The sequence below is a fragment of the Eschrichtius robustus genome, chromosome 14 (assembly GCF_028021215.1).
Source record: "Eschrichtius robustus isolate mEscRob2 chromosome 14, mEscRob2.pri, whole genome shotgun sequence".
NCBI lineage: Eukaryota > Metazoa > Chordata > Mammalia > Artiodactyla > Eschrichtiidae > Eschrichtius > Eschrichtius robustus.
The window spans coordinates 1,302,364-1,322,674 of record NC_090837.1 but is presented as its reverse complement, the minus strand read 5'-3'; the positions used below and the strand labels follow the sequence as shown (position 1 = coordinate 1,322,674).

The 20,311-nt window shown below is 46.7% G+C and overlaps 1 protein-coding gene across 3 annotated transcripts in view; it reads left to right on the top strand.

The window, feature by feature from the left end:
* Positions 1-2,598: 2,598 nt before the first annotated feature.
* Positions 2,599-20,311, top strand: part of SFSWAP (splicing factor SWAP) — an 89,224-nt gene continuing 71,511 nt past the window's right edge. For 2 of the 3 annotated variants that reach the window (XM_068562550.1, XM_068562549.1), the window contains exons 1-7: positions 2,599-2,963; positions 5,517-5,686; positions 6,268-6,399; positions 11,560-11,645; positions 17,401-17,626; positions 18,570-18,682; positions 19,633-19,768. In XM_068562550.1, coding sequence (XP_068418651.1) covers positions 2,746-2,963; positions 5,517-5,686; positions 6,268-6,399; positions 11,560-11,645; positions 17,401-17,626; positions 18,570-18,682; positions 19,633-19,768 — 1,081 coding nt within the window. In that variant the 5' untranslated portion in view covers positions 2,599-2,745. Of the gene's footprint in view, positions 2,964-4,961; positions 5,687-6,267; positions 6,400-11,559; positions 11,646-17,400; positions 17,627-18,569; positions 18,683-19,632; positions 19,769-20,311 lie in introns of all 3 variants that reach the window. The other variant, XM_068562552.1, reaches the window with a different exon arrangement.

The window sequence follows — 20,311 nt, the reverse complement described above, 5'->3', positions numbered from 1 at the left end:
AATCTTCCAGATAATATAAGCAAACTTTTTTACTGTGGTGCACAATAAGAACTACATCTTATGACCATATGTGCGTGTGGCTGAAATAAAAATATCTAAAAATAATAACAGCTTACACCCAAGATGCCCTTTATTCTTTTTTAAAAACATTAAACAAAAATGCACTCGACAGGACTTCCCTGGTGGCGCAGTGGTTAAGAATCCGCCTGCCAATGCAGGGGACACCGGTTCGAGCCCTGGTCCGGGAAGATCCCACATACCGCAGAGCAACTAAGACCGTGTGCCACAACTACTGTGCCTGCGCTCTAGAGCCCGCGAGCCACAACTAGTGAGCCTGCAAGCCACAACTACTGAAGCCCGCGTGCCTAGAGCCCGTGTTCCACAACAAGAGAAGCCACCGCAACGAGAAGCCCACGCACTGCAACAAAGAGTAGCCCCTGGTTGCCGTAACTAGAGAAAGCCCGCACACAGCAACAAAGACCCAATGAAGCCAAAAATAAATAATAAATAAATAAAATTATATTAAAAAAATGCACTCAACAGAGTTGTGAACACCCTTGTAACTATCACCCAGCTCAACAAATGTTTGCAGCATCCCATCAGCCTTTCCTGATCATAACCCTCTGCTTCCCTCACCTCCCTCACATCATCATCTCTTTTACCATTGCTTTACTTTGCTTTAATCTTTTTTTCTTTTTAAAAGCAACTTCAATTTTATTTATTTATTTTTAAATTTTATTTTTTGGCTGTGTTGGGTCTTCATTGCTGCATGTGGGCTTTCTCTAGTTGCAGCAAGCGAGGGCTACCCTTCGTTGCAGTGCGCGGGCTTCTCATTGCGGTGGCTTCTCATGTTGCAGAGCACGGGCTCTAGGCACGCGGGCTTCAGTAGTTGTGGTTCGCAGGCTCAGTAGTTGTGGCTCGCGGGCTCTAGAGCGCAGGATCAGTGGTTGTGATGCACGGACTTACTTGCTCCGTGGCATGTGGGATCTTCCCTGACCAGGGCTCGAACCGCTGTCCCCTGCACTAGGCAGGTGGATTCTTAACCACTGCGCCACCAGGGAAGTCCCCTTTGCTTTAATCTTTTACCACCTAAACACTATAGCTTAGTTTTGCCTGTTTGAATTTTAGGACTGGAATCACAAAAGTACTATTTGTACTTTTCTGTCTTGCTTCCTTTGCTCAAAATTGTTTCTGATTCATCCAGGCTCTTGCCTGTAACTGCAGCTCATTCAGTTTCATTGTATATTCCATTGTGTATATAACTATACTACAATTTATTTAAGCATTCTGTTGTTGATGGACACTTGGGCTGTTTCCAGTTTGGGGTCATTCAATAATGATGCTATACTAGTGGGAAGCAGCCGCATAGCACAGGGAGATTAGCTGGGTGCTTTGTGACCACCTGGAGGGGTGGGATACGGAGGGAGAGAGGGAGGGAGACGCAAGAGGGAGGGGATATGGGGATATATGTATACTGTAGCTGATTCACTTTGTTATATAGCAGAAACTAACACACCATTGTAAAGCAATTATACTCCAATAAAGATGTTATAAAAAGAAACAAAAGGTTGCTATAAACACTTGAGTCCAGGTCTCCTGCACGTCTTGGGGTATCAGGTAAGACAAGTGCAACTGCTGGGTATTGGTTAAGTATGTTGACCTTCACTAGATAGCGACGGTTTTAAAAAGGGGTTGTACCAATAAACTAATAAATAGAATAAGAAACAAAACAAAACAAAACAAAGTCACCCCGCATCCAAGTGACAGGTCTCCGCAAAAGGGGTCGCCACCAGCGCCCCCAACCACTTTTCCCCCACATGGGTCCCAGGACCCCCAAGTCCGTCACCGCGAGGGGCTTCCCGGTTTACTAAGCTCTTTGACACCCGCTAAGGAAACCTTCCGTGGTACGCGAGACGAGGGTCGTGACCCCCAGGACCGAAAACAAACCAGGGCACCAAAAGGCCATGCGACCCAGCCCAGGGCACAGCCTTGTCAGCCACTCCCCGGGCCTCAGAGTCCCAGCCCCAGAACACCCGACCCCACGGCCCCCCGGCTCCAAAGCACCCGACCCCACGGCCCCCCCGGCTCCAGAGCACAAGACCCCACGGCCCCCCGGCCCCAGAGCACTCGACCCCACGGCCCCCCGGCTCCAGAGCACCCGACCCCACGGCCCCCCGGCCCCAGAGCACCCAACCCCACGGCCCCCCCGGCCCCAGAGCACCCGACCCCACGGCCCCCCCGGCCCAGGCGACAGCCAACAGGAAACCTCGCCCAGGAAAAGAACATCCGCCCCCACCGAGCCGCGCACTCGGCCCACGAAGCACCCGCCCTCCTTCCGCCCAGAGCCGGGAAGGGCCAGGGTGCGGGCAGCGCGCGATCCAAAGCTGCGCTTTCGCCACTGCCCTGGACGGCCGCCGGAGAAAAATCAACACGAAAAACACGCCCTCCTCTGATAACTGCAGCCCCTAACGTGGCGGCGCCTCCGAATGCGAAAGGCTAAAGCCAAATCTTTTCTAGCGGCTCAAACTGCCCCGGGGGTAGCGAATCTGCAGAGCCTGCTCGCCGGAAGTAGGGCCGCCCCTCGCCGGAAGTTGCGCTTCCTCCATTTTGTTGCCCGCGATGGCGGCGGTGTAGAGGTTGGGGCCGGGATGCGGCGCGTCTGACTGAGGGGGTAGGCCAGGCGGAGACATCGGGGACATCGTCGCGGCGCAGAAGAGAACCAGCCTGGACGCCGGGGACGCTGTCATGTACGGCGCGACCGGAGGCCGCGCCAAAACCGAGAGGAAAAGCGGCGCGAAGGAGGAGGCCGGGCCGGGCGGTGCCGGCGGCGGGGGGAACCGAGTGGAGCTGCTGGTCTTCGGCTATGCCTGCAAGCTGTTCCGAGACGACGAGCGGGCCTTGGCCCAGGAGCAGGGACAGCACCTCATCCCCTGGATGGGGGACCACAAGATCCTCATCGACAGGTCGGTTCCTCCCCCCACCCGCCGCTCCTCCCCTTCCCTCGCCCGCTTGATTTCGTCTGATGTTGACTTGATGGCCAGGACTGGAAAGGGGTTTTCTGGAGCCATCAGGGATCCGGGAGGGCACCCACTCCCCTGTCCCCACATCCCCCTGGTTTTCGGGGGGGAGGGGGACGGTGAAACCGGCCCTAAGGCCCTGGCTGGAGCTGCGTGTCGCCGGGGGGATCGTCGCTGCCCCCGCAGCCCCTCGCGACCTCTCACTCTTGTCGCTGGGTTGCAGTTGCCACTCCGGGCAGTGGAAGTTGCCCGGGCCCTGGGCCTCTCCTGACCGGCGCTCTGGGGCCCTCCGCGCTCCCATAGCTCGGTGTGGGTGGGAGGGCAGCCCGAAACGCCTCAAGCTTGATGCCGCAATTAGATACCTCTTGGGTCCCATGAGTCGGCTTTGAACCTGTCGTACTCCCAGCGCTCTCTGTGGAGCGCGCGTATTTTGCCGGCTTGACATTTGACTCCCCCCGATATCTCCCCCATCCTGTGTTAATCCCATGAGTTTGACAGATTCAGGCCGAGGATGAAGTTGCCAATCAGTTGGAGGCCAGTTGACTTCGTGCAGACACTGGTCTTGCTCTTAGAGGTAGCGTTCTTAGGGCTGGTTTCACTGTCTCTTAAAACTGAAGGGTGGAGCTGGGATACAGATGTGTTCCTTTCAAATCAAAGGTGCTTTAGGTAATCACCCTGGAGGGTGTTTAGTCACTTTGGGCAGAGGGGTCCCGGGATTGGATTTCTAAAGATGTTTGATTTGAAAAGGATGACCTTACCTGATGTAGGTTGTTTGCTCTCTTCCCCTCCCATGTTTTCAGTCCCTCCTTCCTTCTCCTCCTTGGGATTTTTGTTAGTCGGTTTGGTTTTTGCCAATTTGGCAACTCTGCTTCTGGGGCCCAGACTGAAAAGTAACCGTGACCAACCGTTAGACTGTGGAATAGTCTCGGAGTGAAGGAAGCCCATCGTTTGAGACAATTAAAACTGGATTCTGCAGAGCCCTGGACCATGACTGTAGGGATAGCCTCTGAGCTGGCCAGAATGGACACATTAATGACCAGACGGCCTTTTCCATCCCCGACGTTTCCATTTGGAGTTAGATCTAGACAAGAAGGACTCATGGACGGAGATTGGCCAGCTCAGGTCTGGATCTGAGGGCCCCCATGCTCTGCTCAAGCATGCTGTGCCTTTAAACCATGGTTCCTATTGAATCATGCTGCCTGAGCTGTCAGGCAGCTTCCTTTTCCAAAGTGTTACTTGCGGTATTTATTATTAAAGTTTGATAAGCGAGGAAATCTGAGCTTTTTATACAGTTTTCCATATCATTCTGTATATGATGTGAGTTAGGTCTTCCAAAACCAGTGGGGAGCAAACACTGCACATGTACATGTGTAATATTTTAAAATAACGATCTACATTTGTAAGTTAAGGAGGTTTACAGCATAGTAAACATAATTTTGAAATTTAATAAAATGCAATAACTTGGCTACCCTGAAATTTTTGGCCTTTTTTTTCTTGTAAACGTCTTTTTTCACCTGTAGTATTTTCTGGTCCTCATTACAAAAGTCAGCATTAAAAAATTAAGCAGACTTTTGTTGGTCTCTCTCCGTTTGTTTTTGCAACCGTAAATCTGAGTGTTTTAAGTGAAATTTACTAATTCACTCGTTATCTGAGAGGTGCACATTGACAGCATCTTCATGGAGTCTTCTGTGTTAAAAGCATGGCAGAAAGTGCTCTTCTTATTCTTAATTTGGCTAAAGTATCTATTGGTCCATGCAAGTACACATGGATGTGTCTTCGTGTATGTTATATCCTGGGGGCATAAAGTCTGGAAGAAAATAATTATACTGCATCTTCTAATAGTTTTGCTCTGTTTCTAGTGAACCTCCTTAAACTGCATGTATATGTCGCTGTTCCTATGTATGTGTGTCTCTCTATCACATAACCCAGCACTTATTTCCTCAGCCAAGTGGCTAGGGGGCGAGCCTAGCCAAGATTTTACCTCCAATGGACGCAAGTTTCTTTGGTGAAGATCTCTGCTGAGCGTTCGGGACTAGCGGAAGGCAGCGAGGAAATTGCGACCGTTTGGTCCTTGCGGATAGGTATTTATGTACTCGGTGTGTGTGAATGTAAGCGATGATACTTGACTTCTCAGAAAAAAATTATTTTTTATTTTTTATTTTTTTTTTTTGCACATGGCATTGAATGGTTAACCAAACCATACACGGTAAGAACTGCCACTGAAGTGGATACCGTTTTAAGCTATTAAAGGATTGTTTACCTTTAATTATAAGTTTTATCATATTGTAGAAAGGAGTTTAGACTTTGTTAAGATAACTTGAGCTTAAAAGCAGGTGAGCTATGACTAGCCAAATTAAATATAAATCTGAGAAGAGTTTGTATGTTTGTTTTCCTATTTTTATTTCTTTATCTTAATCGGTAAGTATATGTATAAAACGTCCCACGCAAACCAACCCAGACGTTAATTTCCTTCCGTTGACCAGCATGTTCATATTACAGATATGATGGGCGCGGTCACCTGCATGACCTTTCTGAGTGCGATGCTGAGTATTCCACATGGAACAGAGATTACCAGCTCTCTGAAGAGGAGGCACGAATAGAGGCCCTGTGTGATGAAGAGAGGTATTTAGCCTTGCATACGGACTTGCTTGAGGAAGAGGCAAGGCAAGGTACTGCTCAAGAAAAACTTATTTAAGCAACAAACTCTTTAAAATTTTTTAAGTATTTAAAAATTTACTCCCATTCATTTTTTTATACTCACTCTTTCTGATATTATCTTGACAGTACCCAGTGGATTGGAAAAACAGGAGTCTTTGCGTTCTGAGAGGACCTCAGGATAGTTTATATGTAGAGCCACAAAGAATTTTCCCAGCTTTTGAGGGCAGACTGGGATTTGAAAAAACAAAAACCAAACTCTTTAACTGTTCTTCTTTAACAGTATCGTATAAATTAAAATTGATGTTCTTGTCTTTGCCTTAACAATCTTTAATACAGTTCTTAATCCCCAAATTTCTCAGCAGGAAGAAATTTTCCACAAAAGACATGTATTCTGCTGTCTGTGGTAAACATGTACTGGCAAAAGTACATATTGATAGATACGAAGTGTGAATTTTTAGAAACGTTTTTGCCTCAAAACGAGGTTGGAAAAAGTGTGCTGTATGCTTTACTGATAGCTACAACTTTAGAAATATATAAAATTTTTCTCAGTAAATTTCTATTTTTGTTAACATCATTCTTATTTTTATTCAAGAGGAAGAATACAAGCGGTTGAGTGAAGCGCTAGCGGAGGATGGGAGCTATAATGCAGTGGGATTCACTTACGGCAGTGATTACTATGACCCGTCCGAGCCAACAGAGGAAGAGGAGCCTTCTAAACAGAGAGGTGGGGGGCTGCCCAGGGTGATGACGTTGGGCAGGTACTACGTGTAGCGGTAGAGTCTCCCAAACACGATACGGGCACTAAGTAATTACGGCATCACTGGGACAGAAAGGGAACATTATTGGCATTAGGGTAAAACAAAGCTAAAGACCAGAAAATGAATTGTTAATGGAGATGGAGAGTGAATTCAGACTTTAGTTATCTGTCTAGGATCTGGGTGCCTTTCCTTTATTTCTTTTGGATTCAGGGAATAGGAAGTTACTCACCCTGGATTCTTTGTTTCTTGATAGACAGTATATGTGTTGAAATCCACAGTGACTTGTTCTTGGGGCATTGAAAGGACAGGCATTAACCACCCTCCTGCTAACCTGCTTCTTCATATCCCCTCCACGACTGAAATAATGGCAGATGTCCAGCGGAAGGACACCTGTGAAGTCAGTTATTACCAAACAGAAAACAGCACAGTATGTCCTGGTTAGGCTCAGTAGGCCCTAGGACATAGACTTACCATGGTGTTTTAAAATAATGTTTACATAGAATTAATGATCTTAAATTTATGCCTTTCTGGATTAACTCGGAATATTTATTTAAAAAAAAAAAAAATAGGGGGCTTCCCTGGTGGCGCAGTGGTTGAGAATCTGCCTGCTAATGCAGGGGACACGGGTTCGAGCCCTGGTCTGGGAAGATCCCACATGCCGCGGAGCAAAACTAGGCCCGTGAGCCACAACTACTGAGCCTGCGCATCTGGAGCCCGTGCTCCGCAACAAGAGAGGCCGCGATAGTGAGAGGCCCGCGCACCGCGATGAAGGGTGGCCCCCACATGCCACGACTAGAGAAAGCCCTCGCACAGAAACGAAGACGCAACACAGCCAAAAATAAATTAATTAATTAATTTAAAAAAAAAAAAGTAACAAATGTTCAAGTACAATTGGTGTCTTAAAAAAAAAAAAAAATAGTGCTACTAAAAAATCCAGACCCATGCAGTTCAGGAATAAATGTCCGTAGTCACTTTGGTAAGACCTGAGAGCACCTTTCTTACAGCCCTGCATTCTGATCAGTCATGAATTATCAGTAATGATAATTATTAAGGGTTGGTACATTAAGGATGGATCACTCTATTCGTGGTATTCTGTTTAAAGAGGAGGAGAACTTCAGAAACCTATCCAAATGTTCAGAACAGTGAACAGGAATCTCATCATAGAGGGATTTAACTTTAGAGCTAACTGAACCTGTGATGCGGGACTCAATTGTTTTCTCCTTAAGTAACAAACCTCCTGACAAGTATGAAGTAATTATAGCAGTTTAATTTTAAGCTGCTGTCTGCCCTGCGCAGTGCAGCTGCACCGGGGCTCTCCCGACCCCTTGCCGGGGGCGTGATCCTGGGAGAGCAGTACAGACACTCGCCTTGTCGCCCTTCCTTTCCCTCTGCTCACTGCTTGATGGACACAGCTCTGTCCTGTGAGCTTCTAACGAGCTTTTCCAGGCGTGATTTTAACCATATTGAGTTAAAGCGTGGTTAAGGTATTAAACACCTTTTTCCGTTGACTTTTGGATCTGACCATACCTCAGAAGTTAGGGTGCGGTAGACAGGTTCTTGCAGGTTTAAGAAGTATACACTCATTCCTTTATCCAACATAATTCATCCACTTTGGGATTCTGAATAGTACCTGTTTTATTGTTGTGTCTGAACCATATACGTTATGTCTGCTTTAAATATCTAGTGTTTGATCAGAAGGAAGGAATGCATACTGTCACCATTTCACAAGTGAAGAATTGAGATTTATAGAGCCCAGATGTCTTTTGCAAGGTCCATCGACTATCTTTGGAAACATGTATAATAATCATTCCTTAACATTTCAGATTAGGGATCAGCAAACTATGACCGAGGCCCAGCTGGCACGTTTCTGTGAGGTTTTATTGGAACAGCTGTGCTCATTTGTTCATGTTTCGTCTGTGCGGCTTTTGCACTTCAATGGCAGAGTTGAGTAGATGAGACAGAGACCACGTGGCCCGAAGAGCCAGAGATATTTACTGTCTGGCATTTTACAGAAAGAGGTTGCCAGCCCCTGTTCTAGACGATGGGCACTTGTCTTGGTGTAATTATTGGGCTAACTGATGTTGAGCTTTGTTATGATTATTGAATTTTAAGAACTTCCATGTGACTTGGTTTCTCTTCCAAGTTTTAGTGTGTTTTCTCTTTAACGTAAAGTTCTCTGTATTTAAAATGTTGTTTCTTTCTGTAATCACATCCGCAGAACTTTGCTTTGTATGCTGATTAACTTTTTAATGGAACGGGCCCATTCCATTAATGGGCACGTGTAAACCTTACAGCTTGACTCTTCATGTTTAATTTACACTAATATAAATAAAATGCCACATCTATAAATAACATGTACACATGCACACAAACACATACATATGTGTATGTGTACCTATACACACACACACTTTTTAAATGGAACTCAAAATATTGGGTATTTGGTACCCAATACCACTAACAACCAAATTTTACTTTACTGCTGCGTTATCTTAAAATTTGAAAATTTAAATTTTTGTTTGTTTTCCTGAGTCACCAACATGTCTAAATATTCCTTGATTTCCAGAATTACTATGCAGTTGACCCTTGAACAGCACAGGTGTGAACTGTGCAGGTCTACTCATTCTCAGATTTTTTTTTTTTTTTTTTCAATAAAACAGTACTGCACTGTTGGTTGAATCCACAGATGTGGAACCGCAGGTACAGAGAGGGCCGACTGTGGGACTTAAGCATCCACAGATTTTGGTTTCCCCTGCGGATACTGAGGGATGACTGCGTTGTCTGGGCGTCTTTAGCACTTTAAAACCTTGTGATATTAAACAGAAGCATTTGATGGCACCTTTATTTCTGTGTAATTTAACTTCTCTCTTCCCTTTTTGCAGCTTACTGTTTTCATGCCAGTTCCATCCTTTAGATTTTCAGTTTTTCGTCATTATTACATATCCATTTTTTTAAACAAGAAAAAGTTATTTAAATTTATCTGAATCTGAGTTAGTATTGCAGTGGTTGGTTTTTATTTTGTGCTGCTAAAGCCATTTTTCCGTAAAGAGAGGTATGTATAAGAATAGAGCAACGCTGTGTAGCCCACCTGTTCCAAACAGCTCTTTTGATTCCAGTGGCTTTATTTTTTTTTTTTTAATATTTTTATTTATTTAGTTATTATTTATTTATTTATTTTTGGCTGTGTTGGGTCTTCGTTTCTGTGCGAGGGCTTTCTCTAGTTGCGGCAAGCGGGGGCCACTCTTCATCGCGGTGCGCGGGCCTCTCACTATAGTGGCCTCTCTTGTTGCGGAGCACAGGCTCCAGATGCGCAGGCTCAGTAGTTGTGGCTCACGGGCCTAGTTGCTCCGCGGCATGTGGGATCTTCCCAGACCAGGGCTCGAACCCGTGTCCCCTGCATTAGCAGGCAGATTCTCAACCACTGCGCCACCAGGGAAGCCCCCAGTGGCTTTATTTTTGAGAACAACTTAGCACTAAGGAAAGGCTATTTCCTTAGTTTCCATCACTTTGTCATTTTAGGGAGATACGGTAAAAGTTGTACTTTTATACAGACACCTTTGGCTTCATTCCCAAAGGAAATTGGGGGTTTTAAGCTGTTACTTGGCATGTCGCAAACCAGTGTTTTCTAATATCTACCAGTTCGGTGTGTCATTTGGTTACTGGAGCTGAACGGGTGTATTGTTGATTATAGGGAGCTTTCAGGCCACAATAAGTCTTTAGTCCTCAGGTGAGAGTAAGGCTACGTGAGCTTGTGGGACAGTATTAAATACTCACTTAATAGGAACTTATAATCAATCTGTATCTCATCAGACTACAGTCAGTCCCCAGGTCTTTGTGTACTGTGAAGCCTGTTTAAAATTCCCTCTTGGCTTCACAGAGAATTAGGTCTGATAGGAGACTTTTGAAATTGTTCATCTCGTCAAGAGACTCTATTATGTATGATGGAAACGTTTGTTTTGATGAAGATTTAATGTTTATTTCATGTCATCTTTTTTGAAAGAAAAACTTAAGTAGATGTTGAAATCCTTAAAACTGTTAGCTTTTACAAGGTTTCTACTATTTTTTGTACATTTCACTGTATTCTTTTAAATTGATCATCTGAGTGATTGAATTGTATATAGGTACCTTAGAATTCAGAAGGCTATAATGTGTAGTGCCTTGTCTAATATACAGTAGACAGATGTTTATTAAATGAACCATTAAAGAAGAAATGGAGGAACTTCCCTGGTGGTCCAGTGGTAAAGAATTGCCTTACAATGCAGGGCGCGGTTTCAATCCCTGGTCGGGGAACTAAGATCCCACATGCCGCAGAGCAACTAAGCCCGTGTGCCACAACGAGAGAGCCCACATGCTGCAAACTACAGAGCCCACGCACTCTGGACCCCGTGCGCCACAGCTACAGAGCCCACACGCCCTGGAGCCTGCACGCCACAACTAGAGAAGAGAAAACCTGCACGCTGCAGCTAGAGAGAAGCCCGCTCGCCGCAAAGAAAGATCCCGCATGCCTCAACAAAGATCCTGCGTGCCGCAACCAAGACCCGATGCAGCCCCCCAAAATAAATAAATAAATAAATAATAAATACGTCCTTTAAAAAAAAGAAGAAGAAGAAGAATTGGAAATACATCTGATTATTTGTGAAAAGAGAGGTGGTTTGCTTGTGGGGAGAAGTCTTGGCAGTTACGTGCAGGGTTTTTACGGTTCAGTGGTGAAAGCGGTTGTCTTGGAATTGAGCACCGTGTCCTGTGCCTGACGCTCTGGGGGACCCACAGCGACAGGTTGAAGGGCGGTCCTCGCAGATCAGAGGGGCTGGGAAGGAGGAGAGCCAAGCGCGGAGCCTTGTGTGGGAAACGCTCACGTGCCTGTCTCGCTGCACCCTCCCCACGGCCGGGGAGTCCACGCTGCCGCTGCGTCTGTACCCCCAGCCCCTCGGGGGTTTGGTAAAGTGATTCTGCCCACACGTGGTGGAACGAGCAGAGCCCGGAAGTGTTCCGGGAGGGGTGGTGTGCGACAGAACCGGGAAGGGCCCGTCATGCCCGCCCCCCCGGCCCCGTAGTGGCTTACAGCTGGTGGACATGCCTCCTCTGCAGGTCACGGTTCTGAAGTTCTACGTCTTCTTTTTATACAGAAAAACACGAGGCTGAAAATTTGGAGGAAAACGAGGAGCCTTTCATTGCCCCTTTAGGACTGAACGTGCCGTCTGATGTGGAGCTGGTAGGTGTCGTTCTCATTCACAATACTGTTAACCTTTGTTACTACTTATCGGGAGGTACTAGTGTGAGCGCCCCACCGTAATCACAGCTGCTTTCTAGTTTGGGTGCGTAATGCTTTAAAATCATTTGTGAGTTAATGGAGAAAAAATCACACACCACCTCTCTTCCCCCTGAAGAAAAAGGGAGAAATTACAGCAGAATCACCAGACCAGAGCATCGGGCCTGAGGAGCTGGCCCGCTCTCAGAGACCGTATGGTTGAATCCCCAGACTTTACCAGCGGGAAACCCAGTCAGAATTACTGGCGAGGGGACTGCTAGCCGTGTTTAGATGCAAAACCCTCCTGCCCGAGGCAGCGGGCCTTCAGTGCAGTTGCCGTGTCCTGTCTTTTGCTAGCGTGGTTTTGTGGGCACTCAAGGTAGGGACCTTTACCGTAACATTCTCTTGGCACCCTTCCACCCGGTTCTCCTCTCCGTTATGACTAGGGCCCTGTGGCATCTCCAGGCGGCCCCTGCCCTTGGGAGGGACACCTGGGTGGCATCCTCTTGGCCTAAGTGCTCTGCAGCTGGGTCTCTAGTTCCCATTGATCTCACTTTGCTATTTCAGCTACGTCCAGTCAAGGTTACATTGTAACAGGCCCCATTGAGGGTTTTCTAAGTATTATTTAATGCTCGTAACCCTGTAAGGTAGCTTCCTGTTCCCCTTTCACAGATGAAGAAAAGTGAAGAAGTTGGGTCGCGCGTGCCAGGCAGGACCTCTAACCCATGGTCTTAGCTGTTGTGCCATCATGAGTCACTGTGCTTTGTGGGATTCTTACATGTTCATTAGGGATGTTTAAAATATTTGTGTTGCGTGTACATACTTGGAAAAGGGATATTCGTGCTCAGAGTAAAGGCTTTTCTTTGGCATCTTCCTAACTGGATTGCAAGCACCATGGACGTGGGTATTCCAGCTCCTTCATTGTGTCCTGCTGCAACATCATGGAATAAACAGTGGATGCTGAAACCTCCTCATAGAAGGAGCCTCTTGGATCCCCACACTAGCACGTGATACTTCCCTTATTTAGCGCAGCATGAATCGGCTGGTTCTTGCCCTTCGGTTTTATGTGACGATGGGAGATAACAGAATTTAATTCCTGCCTCCACCCATTCCTTCCTCCACTCACTCATTTATAAATCCTCTCCTTCTCTTTCTCTTTTCTTGCAAATGTGGGTAAAAATTTCTTTGGATTTTGCCAAGTAGAATTACTCTTTATGTTTGATTCCCGTTTCTACCGTTGATCAGTTTGCTACAGTTAAAACTGAAAATGTTATCTGAGGGTTTGATATCCTGAGACTTGTATTGATATATTTTTATGTATTGTATTTCTGTTTTTTCCGGAATATGCTATTCTACGTGAGAGACGCATTAAAAACAGTTGCTCTCTTACCCACATGTAATGCTAAAAGCTTTTATTTAAGGTTGACTATATAGATTTTTATTAAGTTTTGGTACGAAAGATCATTTTTAAGCTTTTACGCAAACATAAACATAGAGGTGTAGTAGATTTTGTTGCCTTAATTCCTCCTGAAGTATTTAGTGGTTGTGTGTTCCCGGAGTCAGCATCACTAGGCTGTTCAGTGGCCTGCCGGGACTGAAAGCGTCTGCTCCCCGTGGAGAGCACAGCAAGCCTGGCCTATAGTGGTCTGCTCTCTCCCGATGTTCTTATAAAACGGTCCCCTGAGTAGGAAATCTCTGCGATTGTGTAGAAACCATGTGTAAGTGCTTACCAGGTCGCCTGTGGACAGCTCGCTTTTCCTGTGTGGTGGCATCAGGACGTCATTCTTCAGAATTGCTGTGAATCGGGGCAGTGATTCGCTGTATACGTCACACACTGTCATGTCCACGTTCGTGGGGAGACTGTCTAGGAGACAGGTGTCTGCGTCGTACGTTCCATCTTGGTGACCAAGCATGAAACTGCCGGCTCGTGTTTAGGTGACACTTGCTGCCTCGGTGGGCAGGGGCTGCTCTGGCAGCGGCGGAGGCGGGGGTGGTAAAGAGAGCGGGTGCTTGAGGGGTTCTCAGGTTTTCAGCTAGGCTTTTGGATTAGAACCTCATGGCTGCAGGGTCTCTGGGGTTTCGTGCGAAGGGTCAGGAGCAGTGAGAGGTCGCAGCGCCCTGGAAGCCGCGTGCTGGCCCCTGCTCGAGGCTGGCCGCCTGGTCCCACTGGGCCCCTCGACTCCAGCTCCTCGGGTGACCTCACAGCTTTATTTTAGCTTTTCATAGTGACTCTGTTTGTCCACTTGTATGTTTCTTGGGAAGTAAGGACCTATTTTCCCCCGGAATATGTAGCCCAGCATCACTTGTCCCGACATTGTGTTTTCAGTTACCTGTCCCTTTCCCAGGGACTTGAAGGCTGTCTTTGTCACCTCCTGAGTTCTACACGTGCCCAGGTCCCTTCCTGGCTGTGTTGTGTTGTCTTGCACTGTGGGGAAGGTGGAAGGCATGTCTCAGCTCGGTCTCTCACCCACCCGAGACGCCGCAGATCCGAGTTCTGAGCCCAAACGAGGTTTCCACAAACACTGTCCAGAGGTGCATGAGGTCTCGTGAGCCCCCCGCCTGTTCTGTACCACCTCACGTTCCCCTCGGATCAGCCAAGGGGACCAGAAGTGCTGCTGCTCGGCACACCCGTTTGAGTGTATTTACAAGGGAAATGTGCTTGTTTAACATATTTTATGGACAGAAGGAAAAGGGGGGAAGGATACAATGTACAATTCTCGTCCTGGTCCTGCGCGGTGACACCAGTAGGTTAATAACAACACCAGATAATGAGTATTCATTGAGCATGTGCTGTGTGCCAGGCACTGTGTTTGCTCGGATCTTCCGTCCTCACAACACCAGTACCTCTGACGGGGACACGGGGCAGAGCTGTCGAGAGCAGCCGCCCCAGGTCATCCTGTAAGGGTCAGGCCTGCACTTCCAGCCCAGAGCCACTCAGAGCTCGGAGCCACTGCGGTTACGCCTTACTGAACGTTGTTCTGATTAGAGCGTTAGTCTCACCATAAGTTCAGGTGCTGTGTTGCCATGGGATGGGGATGGGGAGAAAAAAGAAGCATGATTTACCCCTGTGTTCCTGTGGAGTCCTGCCTTTTCTTGGGGGTTTGTGAGGACTTTTCACGTACGATGAGTGCTAAGCCCTGGTCCAGTAAGTTTCGTGCACTTTAGTTCTCCTGGCATTTTGTCTTTTACCTGTTTGTTCCTCTTTCCATGCAGAATTTAAAGGTATTTGTGAAGTCATATATGTCACCATATATGTCACCATATTCGTTTCTGGCTTCAGGATTTTGAATCTTGTCTTAGAAGACCTTTCCACCCCTGACAATTTTTAAATATTTTCCTATACTTCCTGCTGTTACTTCCATAGTTTTGTTTTGACAGTTGAGTTCGTGCCTCAGTCTGATATTATTTGGGGCTCTGATCACAGAGGAGGCGAGAGGGCCAGCCCAGCTGCGCCTGGGGCTCCTCGCTTATTCACCCCACCTGCCGCCCAGCCTGGCCCCCAGCCCCACCCTGCTCCAGGGATCGGAGCTCCAACATTTTCCAAAGCTCTTTGGACAATCGGTGCAGGTTTTCTGACCTCACATACTGTTGTCCCATTTCCCGATGCCTACTCTGGAGTTTCTAGAGCCATGTTAATTTTGGAGATGCTGGGAGGTGTTAGTCCCCCTTCTTGGGCTCAGTTGCTTTCTTTAAAGGCTTCCATAAATTAGAAAAGCATTTTCCCCTGGACCAGTCAGTCTTTGTAACACATAAATATTTATATGTTGGCTACATCCTTAAAATCCCATCTTATGGTAGGACTAATCATATTCTTAAATAGAAGAAGATTTTTCTAAAACCTACATGATAAGGAGAGCAGAGGATGACTTTCTCCAAACCAAGTGTTCATCTTATATCCACTTGCTTCAGTAGCAGATCTTGAAGGATGCTCATAAGGTGCTTTGTTTTTCTATAATCGTTGTCGCTTTGTAAAATTACCCATACATTGCTTTGTAACTGCTGTAGCCATAATATGATATCATAAGAGGGCCTGCTTTTAAGAAATTTTAGACCAACAGTCTGGTCAATAGAGAACATCTCTACCTGGGGGGCGGGAGGGGTTGTATTTTCCTTTAAGGATCATCATTCTGAAGTGATCATTAATAATTGTCATATATACGGAATACGCTAATGCAAAAATTAATCTTCCTGTTGAGCCAAAGCTACTGAAAATGTGCGTCAGGATCCGCACTTCAGTGCAACAGCGGGCCTTTAACGTGGACTCTAGTGTATTTTGGGATCAGTAAATAACTTTAATCATAGACATTTATCCAGTTTAAGTGTGAAGGACATCATTAGTTCAGGAATTACATTTGAGAATTAAGGCGTTTGTATTTTGTGAAGGATTCAGCCCTGAAATTACAGTAAGCATCTTGTATTCTTAACCGCCCATTATTAGAATAATTTCCCACTTTACTTGCATGTAATTTTCTAGTGTTAATCTCTTCATCAATATTAAAAGTACTTCAGATGTGTGGCTTCCAGCTTCTGGTCCGAGGGGCTCCATGTGTGGGCAGGAGTTGCTCAGCTCGTGACGGGGCGGAGGTAACTTCGCAGCACGTGCAGGAGAGAGGTGGGGTCTGGCTCCAGGCAGTGGACGCGCTCCAAGGCAACCAGGTGACTCGCCCAGTAAACGTGGGTGAAACCGTCTCTGTTCTGGCCAGACCACAGGTAGCTGGGCCTCAGTTTGGAGCTCTGTACTTTTTTTTTGGCTGCGTTGGGTCTTCGTTCCTGCACGCGGGCTTTCCCTAGTTGTGGCGAGCCGGGGCTACTCTTCATTGCGATATGCACGCTTCTCATTGCGGTGGCTTCTCTTGTTGCGGAGCACGGGCTCTAGGCCTGCGGGCTTCAGTAGTTGTGGCACACGTGCTCAGTAGTTGTGGCTCGCGGGCTCTAGAGCACAGGCTCAGTAGTTGTGGCGCACGGGCTCAGTTGCTCCGCGGCATGTGGGATCTTCCCCGGACCGGGGATCGAACCTGTGTCCCCTGCATTGGCAGGTGGATTCTCAACCACTGCGCCACCAAGGAAGTCCCTGGAGCTCTGTACTTTTAAGTGGGAGCGTTGATGAACGGGCGCCACGGGGCAGTCTTACAGGGAGTAGGAAGGAGGAACGGGATGAGGAGAGCTCAGGTGCAGAAGGAAAGGCTGGCCGTGAGCCTGCGGCTTTCCTTGGGTGTACAAAAGGAGTGTTTTCCAAGCTCTAAACACTAGTCCCTGCTAAGAAAAAGGGAAGAGAAATGATGCTTAGATCCTTGAGAAACTTATTGAAACATGCACCCCTCTCCCTAGAAAATTGCATCTGTATGTGCAAAATTTGCATACAACTCCCCAGAGGATTGATTCACAACCCCCTGAACCCTATCACGGAACCCTGGTGAAGGGCCCCCAATATACGGAGACACATTGATTGGTGCGGAAAAGCTTGCCTCCTGTGGGTTCAGTACAAAGCTAGAATGGCCTGCCTCGGCAGGTGAGTTTTCTCCCCACAAAATACTGCAAAATTCAGAAACTGACTGAGTGTCGTGTAATGGGGCCAGTGCCACAGTCTGTTCAAACTGGGCTCTTCCCGTTGAAATGTCTCTAGTCACTAGTAAAACCAGGGTTATTCCTATGTGTTAAGTCACACGCTCAGTGGAAAAGAGGACAGACTGATAACGTGAATGCGTGTGTTCTCTCGTAGCCACCAACAGCCAAAATGCATGCCATTATTGAGCGCACAGCCAACTTCGTGTGCAAACAGGGTGCACAGTTTGAAATAATGCTGAAGGCCAAACAGGCCCGAAACTCTCAATTCGACTTTCTACGCTTTGATCACTACCTCAACCCCTACTACAAATTCATCCAGAAAGCTATGAAAGAAGGACGGTATACGGTCCTGGCAGAAAACAAAAGTGAAGAGAAAAAGAGTATGTGAAACTGTTTCTGTCCTGTGTTGGGCTGGGGGAGGGGTTGAGATCTGCGCTGTAGGACTTCCTGGACGTTTGTGAAATCCTGCCACTAAGGCACGAGGATTAAACCTGCTGTGCAATAAGTCTGAACATATATTAGATTCTTAATTACTGTTTTCATAGATGGGTGACATAGAGTTAAATGTTGATGCCATCAGAGCATAACCATCTCGGTTGGAAACGTTTCCCCTCCCTCTGGCTGTTGAACGTGTCACAGACAGAACAGCGAGCCTCGCGCTCCGTGGATGGTTCTAGCGCGCACCCCGTGCTAGGGCCTGAGGCTGAATTACACAAGTCCACAGGATGAAGTGGCTAATCTCACTCTCTTTTTTTCACTCTACCTTAAGCTGTTGTTTTTATAAGTGTCTAAATTTGGAGTTCTTACTACAAAGACCAATTAAGTATTTTGAATAACATTCCGAGACAACAGTACATATGTCTGCCATTGAATTTTTCTTTCAGCTGAAACACGATTTTCAAAATCAGTTGCGTACATCTTACTACAGACCTCATCTTCTCCATGTTTGTTTGCTGTAGTTTTGTAAAAAATCTGTTGCTGTTATTTTACCTTCATAAATCAGTAAGATTTTTGCCTTTTTTCCAAAAAATTTAAATATTCAGTGGCTCCGGACTAGTAAATGCCAGAGGGAAGGTGCCAGCGGGGCCGAGGTCGTGCTCCTTTCTCGCTGCCTCTATTTCTTATAATCCCACTTGATAAAATCACAAGCAAATGTCATTCTGCTGAATGACTTGGGTGGCAGCAAGATAGGGAATATTTTCCAAAGGTGGTTTTTGGACAGATAACCAAGAAATGGCTGCATATAGTTCTGCCTTTGCGTGCGTCTGAGGTCTTACGTAATTTATTTGTACCTTGACGTCTTGACGTGTGTTTTGCTTTCAGAGTCGGGGGTGAGCTCTGACAATGAAGATGACGATGACGAAGAGGGTGGGAGTTACCTGCACCCGTCCCTCTTCGCTTCCAAGAAGTGCAGCCGCCTGGAGGAGCTCATGAAGGTTCTCGTCTCGTTACTGAGCTGTAGCTTTATGCCATAACAAAACTGCTCATTTAACTCTGGAAAATTGTTAAGCAGGCATTTCTTTGTATAATAGCTGCTTTTTGTTTTATTAGCATTGACGTATATCTCGCCTTTTTGTTTGGCTTGGTGGCAAAGGATTTGCTCCCTTTATTTCTTATATATCCCATTTTATAAAATCACAAGCAATTTATTTTCATTTTATTATAGTTTTACTATTTGGGATATTTAGAATAAGTAAAATGTTGGTTAAGACTTGGAAAATTACTTTTTCATGCAGGTCTTATTAAAACAGGATTAGATTTCATAGGTGTCCAGGGTATGTGCCGCTTGAAATAATCTGTTACCGTCACGGATAACATAATGTGTTAGCAAGAAACATAAATTAAAGAAAAATTTTCTTTTCATTCTTATTATAAGGAGTTAATCCACACCACTCATTGTGCCATTTGTGATGTGAAAAAACAGGGGTCCATCAGACCTAAGCATATCATTTCAGCAGTCACACAATGTGGCTGGTTGATTGGACTTTAAAAGCTGTTGGTGATTAAAAATCAGAAATTGCTTTAAGGGTGGACAGAGTTTGAGGTTTTGAGTGAATTTGGAGGCTCACACTTTTCTCAGCAGCAATCTAGTCTTGGTCATCCCTCCTTCTTTTCCTTCATGTCTTTAGGAAGATTGAGGTGATTTGTTTATTCAGTTCCTCTGGAACTCACAACCAGCTAGAGCTCTCGTCGGCCATGGTTCGGGCCTCCCTTTGTGCGCCCGCCCACGTATGTGGGCGTGGTGCACGCGTGTGTGCTGCGTGCACGCGTGTGCTGAGGTTTTTCTGAAGCGTAGACACCGTCCTAAAGCCTTCTTGCCACAGAAGGGTTCTGCGTGACTCAGAATGCAGGATGTGGTGTGACCTTGCACCCTCTCTCTCTGCAGCCTTTGAAGGTGGTGGACCCGGATCACCCCCTTGCGGCACTGGTCCGTAAAGCCCAGGCCGACAGTCCTGCCCCCACTGCACCCACGGCAGATGGCACGGCCGTGCAGCCCTCCCAGGTGGAGTACACCACTGACTGTGAGTACCTCACTGTGCGCCTCCGGGCAGGGGCTCAGGTGCAGGGGCAGGTACGCAGGTCCGGTGGAGGCGCCATGAGGAGCGTTCATGTTAAGCATCCTTAGCACGTGGCCTCATCCTTTTGCCTGTCACTTCACGTTGGCAAGATGGCTGCCCTATCACCAGCATCAGCCCTGCATTCCAGAAAGGATGAAGAGGAAGGGCAAGAGCAGAAAGCAGTTTCACACGGTCTTCCCATCCTGCAGCACAGGCTGGGAAATGGGCTTTCAGTTGGATACATCACTGCCCTGAACGACATCAGAGTTCTGTTAAGAAGAACGGGGAAAGTGGACATTGGCGGACCTGTATTGTACCACTGTTTGCCGTGGTTGCTTTCCTAAAAGACACAGGGGTCTTCTGTGCGCCTCGGGATTGGCTACAGTTCCTACTTGTTCTTGCTGATTGCCACTCTTTTCTCTTTTTAATTACTTAAAGATGATTAATAGAAGGTAAATCTTGAAGTTCTATTCAAGAAATCATTTGAAAGTGTTTAACCTTGGTCTC